The following is a 17,179-nucleotide window of genomic DNA, read 5'->3' on the forward strand; positions in this document are numbered from 1 at the left end:
ACATTTTCAGACTACGAGACAACTATTGATTTAGAACAGGATTCCCCAACTGCCAGCCCGCGGGGTTGTTTTATTTGGCCCCCCAAGTTTTCTGAGCAAAAAAACCAACATATTTAAAATGTTTGTTGGCCATAATATACTAAAAACACCAGGAAATCCAATTGATTTTAATTTAAGAAATCTGTTCCCAGTATTCCCACACATAATAAAGAGAAACGTGATCGTATGCAAATGTTAGCAACATTTGAAATGATAATCTTTTAGTCAAACATTATATTTGTTTGGCTTCTTATGGTCAATTTTCCATTTACACATTGTTTTGTAATTATGTTCCGGCCCCCCGACCAGCCACTCAAGGAAAAATCGGCCAGCGGCTGAATCTAGTTGATGATCCTTGATTTGGAATCAGAGTTATCACAAGTTGCAAAGAAAACAGGCGCTGCCTCCACTATTGCAGCAGAATTTCAACATTTCAACATCATCTTATCACCTTTGCTTAGTCTAATAGAGTCACAACTAAAAGATGCCAAAAACGATTTAGTCCAATTAAGGTAAGCTAAAAGTGATGTGGCTGTCCATGGTACTGATTTGTGTGCATGCACGCAAATATAAAAAACATGTTGACTCACCCTACTTGTAGAGAAATGCCAATCCATCCTCCACTTTCATGTTGCCTAAATGGTCTATGACTCTGTCATGGTACAGTACACGCTTTTAGTTGTTGTCCTAGGCTACCTGGCTAAAATGCCAGGCCAGCTAGTTAACATTAGCCTACTACATCTAGCTACATGTTGAACTTCCATCCTTTCGAGTCAGGGGCACAATGTTTGAATTTATGGTTGGATCAGAATTGCCCTTATAATCATTGGCCACTACAGAGAATTAAGTAAAACCACAATTTCAAATACCAATCTCCATCCATGGCTAATTTAGGAAAGGGATGATTTTAGCTAGCTTGCCACCTGAGGACAACAACACAATGAGATGCAACAATTCAAGTTTTCTCTAAATGACATTTTGCTTTTAGGGTGATGTGATTGGTCTGAAGCCAAATCCAAACTTAACACTTTTCTTTGGTGCGCCAGGATCATTCACAGTTGAGCTCACTCAGTTTTGCTGAATGCTGATTGGCTATAATTTTATTTATTTTCATCAAGAGGGGCCAAATGTTTCACTTGCTCGGATGCTGTTGCGAATTGAAGCAAATTTATGAACCACAGCGGGACGAAAGATTATTATTTAATTTATTTTTACATTTTTGGGAAAGCCTGGCTTCCCTTAGGCAACAGCAGTGGTGTGTATTCATGGATGCCAATGTGGCCAACGCAGGCACACATACTTTAATAAAGCCATGAATAGCGGCAGCGTTAATCTTACCATCGCTGTTTTAATACTGAGAAAGCAACCAAAAACCAGGTTCATTTTGTAATTGGAACAGTTTTCATGGAAAGCCAAGTTGAAGCCAGCATTAGATGTTGTTGTCCTCATAATAACCACACATAGTTTTACCTCAACAGAGTAGCGCAACACCCATCAATTGAAGCGGCGGGAAACATACAAAAGTGGCCACATCACTTACAGAAACGATCAAAAAGAAAATCACGGGTAATTATACGGGATCAGAAGATCTTATAAATTGGCTACAATAATTACAAGGACTTTTACCTTGTCAGCTCGCGGATTCGATCTTGCAACCTTTCGGTTACTAGTTCAACACTCTAACCACTAGGCTACCTGCTTAATATATGATATAATAATATATATCATATATATATCATATATGCTTAATATATGATAACGAAAATTTAAACTGCCATAAATGCATTGACAGAAAAATGTTTTATGTCACACTATTTTGGACAAATCCGTCAAGACACCAACCATGAGAAAGGGTTAAACATACATTTTAAATCAACTCATACATTTTATTGAATATAGCTAAGCTATGGTATGTTTCCTCCTTAATGTAATTACATTTGAAAAAATTAGCATATTATCATCAATGACTTATTAATATCTGTGACAATTGTCCAGCGTAGGAAATCCTCACTGGTGCCGTAGTTTATAAAAAGACCCACATTTATAAATGCTTATATCAAAAACAAGAAAATGGTGCTATTGCATCTTGTTCTTAGTATCAATACTATGTGCAAGTGAAGTACACCTCCATATAAGTGACGTAAGCATTCATTGCTATTAATAAATTGCTAATTAATGAAATGCTTCCGAAGTTGTCTTAGTCTTTACAGTGTGGCCTTCTCAGTAAGTGTTTCATTGTGTTTTATGCCATACGTACTGTACTGTTGTCGCCAGACCTCATCAACATTGTGTTTTTTATTAACTTTGAATCTCTTCTGTTTTACAATGGCTAGTTTTTTCTCTTTTCAGGGGAAGAGCGTAGATGGGATGGAGTGTTGGGTGGACCCTGTAGCGAAGCAAGAGGAGGACAGGGACAGCGAAATCACAGAGCATGTAAATGTCACCTGAGCTCAAATCTGCCTGTGCTTTTTGCTCCGGCCTGAGTCGCTGTCTTAGTACAGTGGGTTGGGAAGGTCAATCAACCAGTGGGAAAATCTTCATACAGAACAATGGCACCCAGTAGTAAGACCGTGATGAAAGGCAAACCTTCCTTTTGTCACCGATTTTGTATCATTATGAGTAATGCTTGGTTGTTGTGTCAGCAGGTGTTATACTGCCCACACTGCTAATAATTACTGTGAAATAACCAAAGTAAGAACTATGAATCTGTTTAGGAAGTTGCAGTATGCAGTTATTCATCCTTGCAGTATTTGCAGTGTCACATTCTATGTAGCTATGTGCATTAGGCTACTAAGCATGTGCTTGACATCAATTTGATACATGTCCTACTGTAATATGTATAGTGCTTAAGTGGGTTGGATAAATTGCAATCAAACAAAGCGTTATGAAAGTAACAGTGTTACCGTTCCATACAAAAATGCGCTGCACACAGCAAATAGCACTGTCATCAAAGAAAATAAATCATGATTTCACGAGTGTAGCTGCAACACATCTGCGTTTACACATCCATCCAAGGATGAGAGGAAAGCCTTGCCATCTCCCCATTGTGTTGGCTGTAGAATAGATAATAGCTGGCCCCTCGTTTGTTGTGCTAAAGCCCAGGTGCTCCCGCCTGTTTCTTTTATAAAATTAGGGCAACAGGCTTTCCCCATTTCCATTCAAAACAATGTCCTGTGGTGGGTGGACTGGCCAACATATTTGGGGTACACTCAAAAATATGTCATCATACAGCAGGCCGACTTCCTGCTTTCAGATAAACAACAACTGGCAAGCCGAAAGTACATTTGGAGGGGCCAATAGTGGTTGACAATCGTCTTGTTGATATGTGTATGATGTCATATTGCTAAGAATACCTTAAATTCATCATGTGTAAGTTGCAACAAGCACATTCTATTCTTTGGCATTTGTGTGTCTTACTCCTGAAACAATCTCTATTGTGCCACCATAGGTGGACTGAGGGATTATGTGCATTTTGGTCTATGTATTTCTATGCTCTCTTTACTCTCTCTCTTTGTGAAGGTGGAGTGCAGGCTGCAGCTGGAGGCCCAGCGGATCAGCCTGTCTCAGATGCACGCTGCACAGCTGGAGCTGCTCCGGGAGCAGACAGATGCACGTGTCAGCACACTTGAACAGCAGCTGGGTCGCTTGAACAAAACATGGGACAAAGGTGTGTGTGTGTGGTTTTGAGTGCAGGTTGATGTATGGATGGGTTGTTGTCTGGTGGTTGGGTTGAGGTAGGGATTTGGCAAGTGTGTTTGTGTGGTAGGAAACCTTGTGGTGGTTAGAGGTGTGTGTGTGTGTGTGTGTGTGTGTGTGTGTGTGGTGTGTGTGTGTGTGTACACATGTTTCAATGTGTGTGCACTGCGCACATGTATATTTTAATTATGTATGTGTATCTGGGGGTGTGGGGCTAGACGGGCCGTGTTGAATTTGTTTATTTTTATCTGTCATTCGTGATGTCATCCATGCTACAAACTGTAGATAGAAACAGGAGACTCACACGGAAGTTATTCAGTGTCTTTTGCATTCATCCTATTTTAGTAATTGAATAATGTTTGTGTACCATGTGTGCTCAATATAAGCCAATAGTAATGTATGCTTTTGTTGTTTTTCTCGGACTTCACAGATGATCTCAGAAGCTCTAAGTACCAGAATGTGGTGCAAGTTGTGTCTGAAGAGTGCAAGCAACTCATCCTGGTAGTTAACATTCATCACACACACACACACACACACACACAAAAAACAAGTATTGATTAATGTTTCTTTGCACTGTCAATTACTTTTGATATGAGAACATTATAAGACAGAATTATTTCAGGTTTAGACATTGATTCTTACCACACGAATGCATCATATTTACTGAGACATCAGTTTTGTTTGAGAGCTATTTTGCTGTTATTTTTATACAGTCCTATGCTAAACTTTTTGGAGAGGAGTTCTTGGAGTATCTCCACCCCACTGATGTCGAGGACTGGAAGATTCATTCATTTGAAAAGGAAGAAACGAGGGATTCCAGTGCTGTTTTACAGGAGGCGAAAGGTGCTTTATTGGTTGTGATGTCTACCAAATGACAGCAATACTACATAAAGAACACGCAGCCTATGAAATGAGTCGCTGACTAATGAAAACCTCTAAATAATTCACACACCAATCTTGACTGCTGCATGATAAAATTACAAATGAGTATATATTGTGTTTTTGTGTTTTCCTCCAGTTTACATTTGCATACACACATTAAATCTAGCTACATCAATGATAAATGGAATATCTTATAGTAGTGAAGATACTTCACACACTGAGACTGCATGAGGACATATTTGTAATGGACATTTCTTCTGTCTGGTTCTATAGAAATGTATAGAGACCTTCAGCAGGTGAAGCAGAGGATTGAACAGGAGTACAGTCGTCTCCTACAGCTCCAGTCCTTACTGAAGGCAGATGGCAATAAGGTAGGATAGACTGCTACATACTGTATGTGTAAATCTGTTTATTTAGTTAGCTCTTTGTGTCAAACTCATTCCACGGAGGGCCGGGTGTCTGCAGGTTTTTGCTCCTCCCTTGTACTTGATTGATGAATTAAGGTCACTAATTAGTAAACATCTCCCCTCACATGGTTGTTGAGGTCTTAATTGAAAGGAAAATCCCAAAACCGTCCGACACTAGGCCCTCCATGGAATGAGTTTGACACACCTGCTTTAAGGGGTTTAGGCCAAGAGTTTATGAATTGGTGGGGGAAAAAACACAAGTCATTATTTGATTGGATATGTTTAGATGTCACGACACCAACCTCGCTGTTATTGTTTGACATTTAATCACAGTATTATGACGGGCATGAAAAGCAACAATAATTTGATTTGGATACAGTAATTGCTAGGACACTAGCACTCAGCTTTTACATTTTTAACTCTACTAGTTAATAATGATATGACGAATGAAAGCTAATTGGCTTTAATGATAATGCCAACAAACACTTCTGTCAAACCCTTATTGTCATTCATAGATTGAGGCGATGCAGCTGATGTTCGATGAGCTGAAGCGCAGCAGTGAGGAGAAGATCGCCAGCCTGCGCCGGCACATCGATAGCTCCAGCATCTCTACACACAATCTCAAGGGTAAATTTAGATATATACTGTATGTCTGAATGAAAATGGTGCTGGGTTATGTGGTGTCCATATTCTACACAATCTGCGAGCCTCAATCCCAAAATGAATGGGAAAGATGGGCACTGTCTACTTCCATCTACATAGTCATGCTAATGCTAACACCATCGCTCTCTACCCAGATCTGAGGGAGCCGACCGCGGCCTCGCCCTCCTCCCACACTGCTGAGGATATCCAGAAGCTGAGGGCCGACGTCCATCAGCAGCGGGCCCAGCTGGAGGAATGCCACAGGTTGGAAGTGGAGCGCCTCAGGGCCTACTACCAGCAGCAGGCCAAAGCGACTGAGGAGCGCTATGCTACCGAGCTCATCGTGCTACAGCAGCACCTCGATGAGGTCACGGGCACCGAGGCCCAATTCAGGTAATAGTGATGATGATGATCATGACTATGATTTAGAAGTGGCCCTACATAAATCACATGCAAGAGCTTCTCACAGTGTGTTTATACTAGACACCTATCGATTTCTGGACCAATCAGACGGCCCCAAATGTGTTCACATTCGGTGTAGGATTGGGGAGGTACTCAGATCCAGACTCATTGCAGAGAAGAAACTAACGTTAGTGGGTGTGGGGTAATGTTTGGCTAGAGCAAGGAGTCTGGGTAGCCAGGCAAGAGGAAAACCCCATCATCAACCCTTTCACATTGCATGTAATCTTGACACGAATCATTAAACTCAAACTAAATCCAACTCAACATATGAATTGGTTAGTCCACAAGCACATCATAGGTAATACATATTGAAAGGAGAGAAAGTGAGAAAGTACATTTTCATCTCCCCCATGGGAGTATCTGAAACAGTCATGAGGAGGATCCTACTCCTGTGTGTGTGTGCGCATAGAAAGAGTGCAGCAGCACTTCTCAGATCACTGTGACCCGATACCACCGGGCAGTGAAATTCTACAGCTGCCATTCAGGCCCACTTTAATTGCCAAGGCATTAGCAAACTCCTTATTCCTTTGAAAGTAGATTTCAGTTTTATTCAATCCCTCCTGGGTCTATTATTATTAGCATGTCTTTAATCTCCTGATAGCTCTTCCCAGTGGCACAGCAGTCTAAGGCACTGCATCGCAGTACTAGAAGTGTCACTACAGATCCGGGTTCGATCCCGGGCTGTGTCGCGACCAGGAGACGCATGGGCGGCGCACGATTGGCCCAGCGTCATCCGGGTTAGGAGAGGGTTTGGCCGGCTGGGATGTCCTTGTCTAATCTCACTCTTGTGACTCCTTGTGGTGGCCGGGCACATGCACGCTGACTTTGGTCGCCAGCTGTACAGTGTTTCCTCCGACACATTAGTGCGGCTGGCTTCCGGGGTAAGCGGGCAGTTTGTCAAGAAGCAGTACGGCTTGACAGGGTCGGGTTTAGGGGGACGCATGGCTCTCGACCTTCGTCTCTCCCGGATCCGTACGGGAGTTGCAGCGATGGGACAAGACTGTAACTACCAATTTGGATATCACAAATTGAAAAAAAAAAAAAATAAACAATATCTCCTGATATCTAAATTATATTTACTATATAATAGGGATGTAAAATTCACGCATCCATCCCGATTAAATGTCGGTTTCCGGACCCCAAAAGAATCCAAATCTAGCATGCATCGGTCAGAAAATTGATTCAAAAGTTATAAATAGCTTTCACAGTTTGTTTGGACTCATGTTACATTCTTTCTACATTCTGAAAATACATCTCGTCTTTTGTGACAACTTATGCGTTTTTTCCTTCAGTGTTGAACTGCATGTAACTGTGTTGAGTCATTGGTCTACAAGTCATTTTGCATGCCGAACAACCCCAGGTAATACCAGTAGGCTAGACAAACTGTTCACAGCTTCGCGCCTGACCAACGAGAAGTAAGCCTATTCCTGATCTGACACATCTGTGCGTCACCATTCAAATGTTTGTAAAATGGCTTCTGCAATATTAGGCTTTATTAGTTGAGTGACTACCAATGTAATTTGCTAGGTTTTTATCAAATGCTCTGTTGAAAAGTTGTGTTTTACCAAAATAAAAGCAAGCTACTGGAGACATAACTCTTGTGTGGCTATATACCTGCTAAACAGGGCTTACAATAGATTTTATTTTGATCAGGTTCACCATCAGCAATAGTTTTGGTAATTCTGCTGTGAACAATCAATCAGTGTATGTGGTAATTTTTTGTTTGTTCCTTCAGAAAGTACTCATACCCCTTGACTTATTCCACATTTTGCAGTGATTTTTTTCCTGACCTATCTATGCACAATGCCCCATAATGACAGTAAAAACATGTTTTTATACATTTTTGCACATTTTTACAAAAATACCAAATTCACATAAGTATTCCACCCTGAATCAATACATGTTTGAATCGCCTTTGGCAGGGATTACAGCTGTGAGTCTTTCTGGGTAAGTCTTTAAGAGCTTTGCACACCTGGATTGTACAATATTTTCCCATGATTCTTTTTAAATTCTTCAAGCTCTGTCAAGTTGGTTGTTGACCGTTGCTAGACAGCCATTTTAAAGTCCTGCATTAGATTTTCAAGCTGATTTATGTCCAAACTTTAACTAGGCCTCTCAAGAACATTCAATATTGTCTTGGTTTTAGGCCATCAGTGTTTTTAAAAAATTTTGTATTATAAAAAAAATTATTTCGCCTTTTATTTAAATAGGCCAATAGTGGTGAAGTAATTACAATTTAGCAATTTACGATGATGGAGTGATATATGTGCAGATGAGGATGTGCAGGTAGAAATACTGGTGTGCAAAAGAGCAGAAAAACAAATGTGGGGACGAGGTAGGTAGTTGGTTGGATGGGCTATTTATGGGCTGTGTACAGCTGCAGCGATCGGTAAGCTGCTCTGACAGCTGATGCTTAAAGTTAGTGAGGGAGATATGTCTCCAACTTCAGTGATTTTTGCAATTCGTGGCAGTGGAGAACTGGAAGGAAAGGCAGCCGAAGGAAAGGCAGCCAAAGGAGGTGTTGGCTTTGGGGATGACCAGTGAAATATACCTGCTGGAGTGTGTGCTACGGGTGGGTGTTGCTATGGTGACCAGTGAGCTGAGATAAGGCGGAGCTTTACCTAGCAAGGACTTATAGATGACCTGGAGCCAGTGGGTTTGTTGACGAATATGTAGCGAGGACCAGCCAACGAGAGCATACAAGTCGCAGTGGTGGGTAGTATATGGGGCTTTGGTGACAAAACGGATGACACTGTGATAGACTGCATCCAGTTTGCTGAGTAGAGTGTTGGAGGCTATTTTGTAATTTACATCGCCGAAGTCAAGGATCGGTAGGCTAGTCAGTTTTACGAGGGTATGTTTGGCAGCATGAGTGAAGGAGGCTTTGTTGCGAAATAGAAAGCCGATTCTAGATTTAACTTTGGATTGGAGATGCTTAATGTGAGTCTGGAAGGAGAGTCTAGCCAGACACCTAGGTATTTAAAGTTGTCCACATATTCTAAGTCAGAACCGTCCAGAGTAGTGATGCTAGTCGGGCGGGTGGGTGCGGGCAGCGATTGGTTGAAGAGCATGCATTTAGTTTTACTAGTATTTAAGAGCAGTTGGAGGCCACGGAAGGAGTGTTGTATGGCGTTGAAGCTCGTTTGAAGGTTTGATAACACAGTGTCCAAAGAAGGGCCAGATGTATGCAGAATGGTGTCGTCTGCATAGAGGTGGATCAAAGAATCACCCGCAGCAAGAGCGCCATCATTGATATATACGGAGAAAAGAGTCGACCCGAGAATTGAACCCTGTGGCACACCCATGCCAGAGGTGCCAGAGGTCTGCCAGAGGTCCAGACAACAGGCCCTCCGATTTGACACACTGAACTCTGAGAAGTAGTTGGTGAACCAGGCGAGGCAGTCATTATAGAAACCAAGGCTGTTGTTGTCCTGCTGAAAAGTGAATTCATCTCCCAGTGTCTGGTGGAAAGCACACTGAACCAGGTTTTACTCTAGGATGTTGCTTCATTCCATTTTTATCCTGAAAAACTCCCCAGTCCTTGACGATTACAAGCATACAGCCACCACTGTGCTTGAAAATATGGAGAGTGGTACTCACTAATGTGTTGTGTTGGATGTGCCCCAAACAAATGTTTGTTCTTAATACAAAGTGTTCATTACTTTGCCACATTTTTTGAAGTATTACTTTAGTGCCTTGTTGCAAACAGGATGTACAGTGCCAGTCCAAAATTTGGACACACCTACTCATTCCAGTTTTACATTTGTCATTTTGTTTTTATTCTACATTGTAGAATAGTAGTGAAGACATCAAAACTATGAAATAACACATATGGAATCATGTAGTAACCAAAAATGTAAATAGATTTTATATTTGAGATTCTTCAAAGTAGCCACACTTTGCCTTGATGACAACTTTGCACACGCTTGACATTCTCTCAACCATGCATTTCAATTAACAGGTGTGCCTTGTTAAAAGTCAATTTGTGGAATTTCTTTCCTTAATGCGTTTGAGCCAATCAGTTGTGTTATGACAAGGTAGGGGTGCTATACAGAAGATTGCCCTATTTGGTTAAAGACCAAGTCCATATTATGGCAAGAACAGCTCAAAACAGCAAAGAGAAATGACAGTCCATCATTACTTTAAGACATGAAGGTCTGTCCATCCAGAAAACTTCTTGAAGTTTCTTCAATCTCAAAAACCATCAAGCGCTATGATGGAATTGGCTCTCATTAGGACTGCACCTCTGCTGCAGAGGATAAGTACATTAGAGTTAACTGCACCTGAGATTGCAGCCCAAATAAATGCTTCATAGAGTTCAAGTAACAGACACATCTCAACATCAACTGTTCAGAGGAGACTGCGTGAATCAGGCCTTCATGGTTGAATTGCTGCAAAGTAACCACTACCAAAGGACACCAATAAGAAGAAGAGACTTGCTTGGGTCTCGAAACACGAGCAATGGTCTTTAGACCGGTGGATATCTGTCCTGTCGTCTGGAGTCCAAATTTGAGATTGCTACCGTATCTTTGTGAAACGCAGAGTAGGTGAACGGATGATCTCCGCATGTGTGGCTCCCACCGTGAAGCATGAAGGAGGAGGTGTGATGGTGTGGGGGTGCTTTGCTGGTGACACTCTTGTGATTTATTTAGAATTCAAGGCACACTTTACCAGCATGGCTACCACAGCATTCTGCAGAGATACACCATCCCATCTGGTTTGCGCTCAGTGGGACTATCATTTTGTTTTTCAACAGGACGATGACACAAAACACCTCCAGGCTGTGTAAGGGCAATTTGACCAAGAAGGGGAGTGATGGAGTGCTGCATCAGATAACCGTGCCGCCACAATCACCTGACCTCAGCCCAATTGAGATGGTTTGGGATGAGTTGGACCGCAGAGTGAAGGAAAAACAGCCAACAAGTGCTCAGCATATGTGGGAACTCATTCCAGACTGTTGGAAAAGCATTCCTCATGAAGCTGGTTGAGAGATTGCCAAGAATGTACAAAGCTGTCATCAAGGCAAAGGGTGGCTACTTTGAAGAATCTAAAATATATTTAGATTTGTTTAACATTTGTTGGGTTACTACAGTCGTGGCCAAAAGTTTTGAGAATGACACAAATATTAATTTCCACAAAGTTTGCTGCCTCAGTTTGTATGATGGCAATTTCCATATACTCCAGAATGTTATGAAGAGTGATCAGATGAATTGCAATTAATTGCAAAGTCCCTTAGGTGCAATTTAGGTGCAATCTTTTGGCCATAACTGTAGATGATTCCATATGTGTCATTTCATGGTTTTGATGATTTCAAGGGTTTTTCTACGTTGTACAATAATAGTGAACGTGCCTCCCGAGTGCCGCATTTGTGTAAGGCACTGCATCGCAGTGCTAGCTGTGCCACTTGAGATTCTGGGTTCGAGTCCAGGCTCTGTCTCAGCCGGCTGCGACCGGGAGACCCATGGAGCGGCACACAATTGGCCCAGCGTCGTCCGGGTTAGGGGAGGGTTTGGCTGGCAGGGATGTCCTTGTCCCATCGCGCATTAGCCACTCCTGTGGCGGGACGTGCGCTGTGCACTCTGACATGGTCGCCAGCTGTACAGTGTTTCCTCCGACACATTGGTGCGACTGGCTTCCTGGTTAAGTGGGCATTGTCAAGAAGCAGTGTGGCTTTGTTGGGTTGTGTTTCGGAGGACGCACGGCTCTCGACCTTCGCCTCTCCTGGGTCCGTACGGGAGTTGCAGCGAAGAGACAAGACTGTAACTACCAATTGGATACCACCAAATTGGGGATTATGCGTCCTTCTTTTCATTGCGGTTGGTATTGTGGAGTAACTACAGTGTTGTTGATCCATCCTCAGTTTTCTCATATCACTGCCATTAAACTCTAACTGTTTTAAAGTCACCATTGGTCTCATGGTGAAATCCTTGAGCGATTTCCTTCCTCTCCAACAACTGAGTTAGGAAGGATACCAGTATCTTTGTAGTGACTGGGTAGATACACCATCCAAAGTGTAATTAATAACTTCACCATGCTCAAAGGGATATTCAATGTGTTTTTTTTTTTTTTTTTTTTTACCTAACTGCCAGTAGGTGCACTTCGAGGCATTGGAAAACCTCCCTGGGCTTTGTCTTTGAATCTACGGTGTATTTGGAAAGCTTTCAGACCCCTTCCCCTTTCCCACATTTTGTTACGTTACAGCCTTATTCTAAAATGGAATAAATAAATCATATTCCTCATCAATCTACACACAATACCCTGTAATGACCAAGCAAAAACAGGTTTTTATAAATTTTTGCAAGTATCAAAAATAAAAAAAACGGATACCTTATTTATATGTATTCAGACCCTTCGATATGAGACTCGAAATTGGGCTCAGGTACATCCTGTTTTCATTGATCATCCTTGAAATGTTTCTACAACTTGATTGGATCCACTTGTAGTAAATTCAATTGATTGGACATGATTTGAAAAGGCACACACCTGTCTATGTAAGGTCCCACAGTTGACAGTGCATGTCAGAGAAAAAACCAAGCCATGGGGTCAAAGGAATTGTCCGTAGAGCTCCGAGACAGGATTGTGTTGAGGCACAGATCTGGGGAAGGGTACTTAAAAATGTCTGCAGCATTGAAGGTCCCCAAGAACACAATGGCTTCATTCTTAAATGGAAGAAGTTTGGAACCACCAAGACTCTTCCGAGAGCTGGCCGCCTGGCCAAACTAAGCAATCAGGGAAGAAGGGCCTTGGTCAGGGAGGTGAGCGAGAACCCAATGGTCACTCTGACAGAGCTCAAAAGTTCCTCTGTGGAGATTGAAGAACATTGCAAAAGGACAACCATCTCTGCAGCACTCTACCAATCAGGCCTTTATGGTAGAGTGGCCAGAGGGAAGCTGGGGTGAAGGTTCACCTTCCAACAGGACAATGACCCAAAGCTCACAGCCAAGACAACGCAGGAGTGGCTTCGGGACCAGTCTCTGAATGTCCTTGAGTGGCCCAGCCAGAGCCCGGACTTGAACCCGATCGAACATCTCTGGAGAGACCTGAAAATGGCTGTCAAACAACGCTCCCCATCCAACCTGACAGAGCTTGAGAGGATCTGCAGAGAAGAATAGGAGAAACTCCCCAAGAAGACTCGACTGTAATCACTGCCAAGGGTGCTTCAACAAAGTATTAAGTAAAGGGTCTGAGTACTTATGTAAAATGTGATATGTTAGGTTTTTATTTGTTATCTATTTTCAAAAAAATTCGAAAAACTTGTTTTTGCTTTGTCAATATGAGGTATTGTGTGTAGATTGATGAGGAATATTTAAAAAGTAATACATTTTAGAATAAGGCTGTAATGTAACAAAATGTGGAATAAGTCAAGGGGTCTGAATACATTGAGTATACCAGTCATTAGGAGCACCTTCCTAATATTAGGAATATTTTGCCCTCCGAGCAGCTTCAATTCGTTACGGCATGGACTGTACAAGGTGTCCAGAGCATTCCACAGGGATGCTGGCCAAAGTTGACTCCAATGTTTCCCACAGTTGTGTCAAGTTGGCTGGATGTCCTTTTGGCGGTGGACCATTCTTGATACACACTGGAAACTGTTGAAGGTGAAAAACCCAGCAGTGTTGCAGTTCTTGACACAAACCAGTACGTCTAGCACCTACTACCATACCCCGTTCAAAGGCACTTAAATGCTGTCTTGCCCATTTCACCCTGCGACAAATGTTAGTGTATCACATCTGTCGATTTGTTCTCTAATCAAACCGAATCGCAACGAATCGTTTCAAACTAAAACATATTGTTTCTGTACCATGTTGGAGCTCACGTATCTAGATGCGTATCGAATCTTCTTGAAAGGGAAAGACATACATCCCTACTATATAAAGGTGTTGGCGCAATTGACAATGAGGATCCATTTATTTATCCTTTTAATGTTTGAAATCTGTATTATTTTGATATAAAAATGACCAAATTACCTGCTGTAGGTATTATCAGGCAGGTTTTAGCTTTTATTATTTTTGTTCGATACAGTATTCATTATTACATAGGGCTCTGATTATGTCTGTCGCAGTTGAATCTCATTGAATAAACTTTATTGATCCCCAGAGGGTATAATAAAAACAATAGTTACGCTTTCAGACAGTAGCCAATTTGAATGGTTCAGGTTGACCTTTTGATATAGTTCTTCACATGCAAAACACTGGGAGAGTCTAGTGAAGCAATGATAACTTATCTGCCAGCAGCACAGCCCAGCTTATGAATACACTATTTTCAACCTTTTCCCCTGAAAAATGGAAGTGAGGACTCCACTCAAGTGACTTTCTATGCATGCTACGTTAGGTTACGCTATGATGGACCATCTTCTAATCTAATGGGTATGATTAACTGAGATACTACTGCACCCTGCTGTTAAATTATATTAATATTTTGAGCCTTTTGGTATCGAAGCCTGAGGGCTTATTCAGGGCAAGGCAAGGTTACCGAATGTTCAGATAGAAATGTATCATGTACAAAAATAATTGCTTATCTGAATAACCCTCAGAGTACTTCTCTGTCATGTAGAATAATAGGGAATCGTATGTTGGTTCTATGCATTACATTTCTATCTGCAAAGTTTCAAATATTACAGCCCACTGTACATGCCCCATGATGACATTGATTGATAGAATGGTGTCAGTTAGCTAATCCCAAAGGGGAATTTGGACAGGGCACTTTCGCTGTACAATTCACACACAGTGGGTGGTTGAAAATTAACTGAACTTCAGACTTAAAGTAAACCATGAATTCCAATCTACAAAAAAAAAAAGTCAGATGTTGAAAAATAATACTAGTAGATTCACTAGTACGCTGTCTTCAGTATCGTGGATGTTTGTTTACCCTTTACCATTCACTAATGTCTTCGGTCTTTATATTTAACTCTGCCTTGTCTTTCAGCCTGTCCAGTGCTGCCCATCTTGGCTTGCGGACCGAGGAAGAGGACGCAGAGGAACTAAAGGTTTGCTCCCTTCTCACTTAGCCAAATCTTCCCCTGTCACACACCACCTCTTCTCGAGGCAAAAACCCTGATTTGAATTAAGACAATCCATTAGCCATCACTGCGAGCGAAGGAGGAGGGATGGAGGAGGGGGATGAATGGAATGCTGCCTTTGGCTAAAATATTCCCCAGATCCCTGGGTGGCAGGCTGCAGTGAAACGCCACGTTTAAACCGATTTTTATCCGAGGGGAAGTTGACGACGGTTATGTAAGCAGTTAGTATAGCGTGGATGCTAGCGTTAGCTACAGTTGAAGTCGGAAGTTTACATATACACTTAAGATGGAGTCATTTAAAACTCGTTTTTCAACCACTCCACACATTTCTTGTTAACAAACTATAATTTTGGCAAGTCGGTTAGGACATCTACTTTGTGCATGACACTAGTCATTTTTCCAACAATTGTTTACATACAGATTATTTCACTTATAATTCACTGCATCACAATTCCAGTGGGTCAGAAGTTTACATACACTAAGTTAACTGTGCCTTTAAACAGCTTGGAAAATTACAGAAAATGATGTCATGGATTTAGAAGCTTCTGATAGGCTAATTGACATAATTTGAGTCAATTGGAGGTGTAGCTGTGGATGTATTTCAAGGCCTACCTTCAAACTCAGTGCCTCTTTGCTTGACATAATGGGAAAATCTAATGAAATCAGCCAAGACCTCAGGAAAAAAAATGGTAAACCTCGAAGTCTGGTTCATCCTTGGAAGTCATTTCCAAATGCCTGAAGGTACCACGTCCATCTGTACAAACAATAGTACGCAGGTATAAACACCATGGGACCACGCAGCCGTCATACCGCTTAGGAAGGAGACAAGTTCTGTCTCCTAGAGATGAACGTACTTTGGTGCAAAAAGTGCAAATCAATCCCAGAACAACAGCAAAGGACCTTGTGAAGATGGAAACAGGTACAAAAGTATCTATATCCACAGTAAAACGAGTCCTATATCGACATAACCTGAAAGGCCACTCAGCAAAGAAGAAGCCACTGTTCCAAAACCGCCATAAAAAAGCCAGACTACGGTTTGCAACTGCACATGGGGACAAAGATTGTACTTTTTGGAGAAATGTCCTCTGGTCTGATGAAACAAAATAGAAATCTTTGGCATAATGACCATCGTTATGTTTGGCAGAAAAACGGGGGGGCTTGCAAGCCCAAGAACACCATCCCAACTGTGAAGCACGGGGGTGGCAGCATCATGTTGTAGGGGTGCTTTGCTGCAGGAGGGACTGGTGCACTTCACAAAATAGATGGCATCATGAGGGAGGAAATGTATGTAAATATATTGAAGCAACATCTCAAGACCTCAGTCAGGAAGTTAAAGCTTGGTCGCCAATGACAATGACCCCTAGCATACTTCCAAAGTGGTGGCAAAATGGCTTAAGGACAACAAAGTCAAGGTATTGGAGTGGCCATCACAAAGCCCTGACCTCAATCCTATAGAAAATTTGTGGGCAGAACTGAAAAAGTGTGTGGGAGCATGGAGGCCTACAAACCTGACTCAGTTACACCAGCTCTGTCAGGAGGAATGGGCCAAAATTCACCCAACTTATTGTGGGAAGCTTGTGGAAGGCTACCCAAGACATTGGACCCAAGTTAAACAATTTAAAGGCAATGCTACCAAATACTAATTGAGTGTATGTAAACTTATGACCCACTGGGAATGTGATGAAAGAAATAAAAGCTGAAATAAATAATTCTTTCTACTATTATTCTGACATTTCACATTCTTAAAATGAAGTGGTGATCCTAACTGACCTAAGACAGGGCATTTTTACTAGGATTAAATGTCAGGAATTGTGAAACTGAGTTTAAATGTATTTGGCTGAGGTGTATGTTAACTTCCGACTTCAACTGTATATACTACTACGGTAATCAAGTCTTCGCCTGCATTAAAGGACGATTCTGTCTACATGAGTGACCCAGTCTGTTTCAGTCAAGTCTCTCACGATCAATCCACCTCCCACTTGTTCACTTGCTCTCGCTACCTCCCTTCCTTTCCGGTCTAGCAGCGTGAGAC

At 41.9% G+C, this 17,179-nt stretch overlaps 1 protein-coding gene across 5 annotated transcripts in view; it reads left to right on the forward strand.

Moving 5' to 3' along the window:
* LOC106588567 (A kinase (PRKA) anchor protein 9) overlaps positions 1-17,179 on the forward strand; it is a 141,582-nt gene that overhangs the window by 36,755 nt on the left and 87,648 nt on the right. For all 5 annotated transcript variants that reach the window (XM_045709243.2, XM_045709246.2, XM_014177703.3 and 2 more), the window contains 8 exons: positions 2,389-2,472; positions 3,559-3,706; positions 4,166-4,236; positions 4,449-4,578; positions 4,891-4,988; positions 5,540-5,651; positions 5,822-6,059; positions 15,054-15,114. In XM_045709243.2, the coding sequence (XP_045565199.2) occupies positions 2,389-2,472; positions 3,559-3,706; positions 4,166-4,236; positions 4,449-4,578; positions 4,891-4,988; positions 5,540-5,651; positions 5,822-6,059; positions 15,054-15,114 (942 nt within the window). The remainder of the gene's footprint in view (positions 1-2,388; positions 2,473-3,558; positions 3,707-4,165; positions 4,237-4,448; positions 4,579-4,890; positions 4,989-5,539; positions 5,652-5,821; positions 6,060-15,053; positions 15,115-17,179) is intronic.

This window comes from Salmo salar, chromosome 27 (assembly GCF_965601325.2).
Source record: "Salmo salar chromosome 27, fSalSal1, whole genome shotgun sequence".
In the NCBI taxonomy this organism is placed as follows: domain Eukaryota; kingdom Metazoa; phylum Chordata; class Actinopteri; order Salmoniformes; family Salmonidae; genus Salmo; species Salmo salar.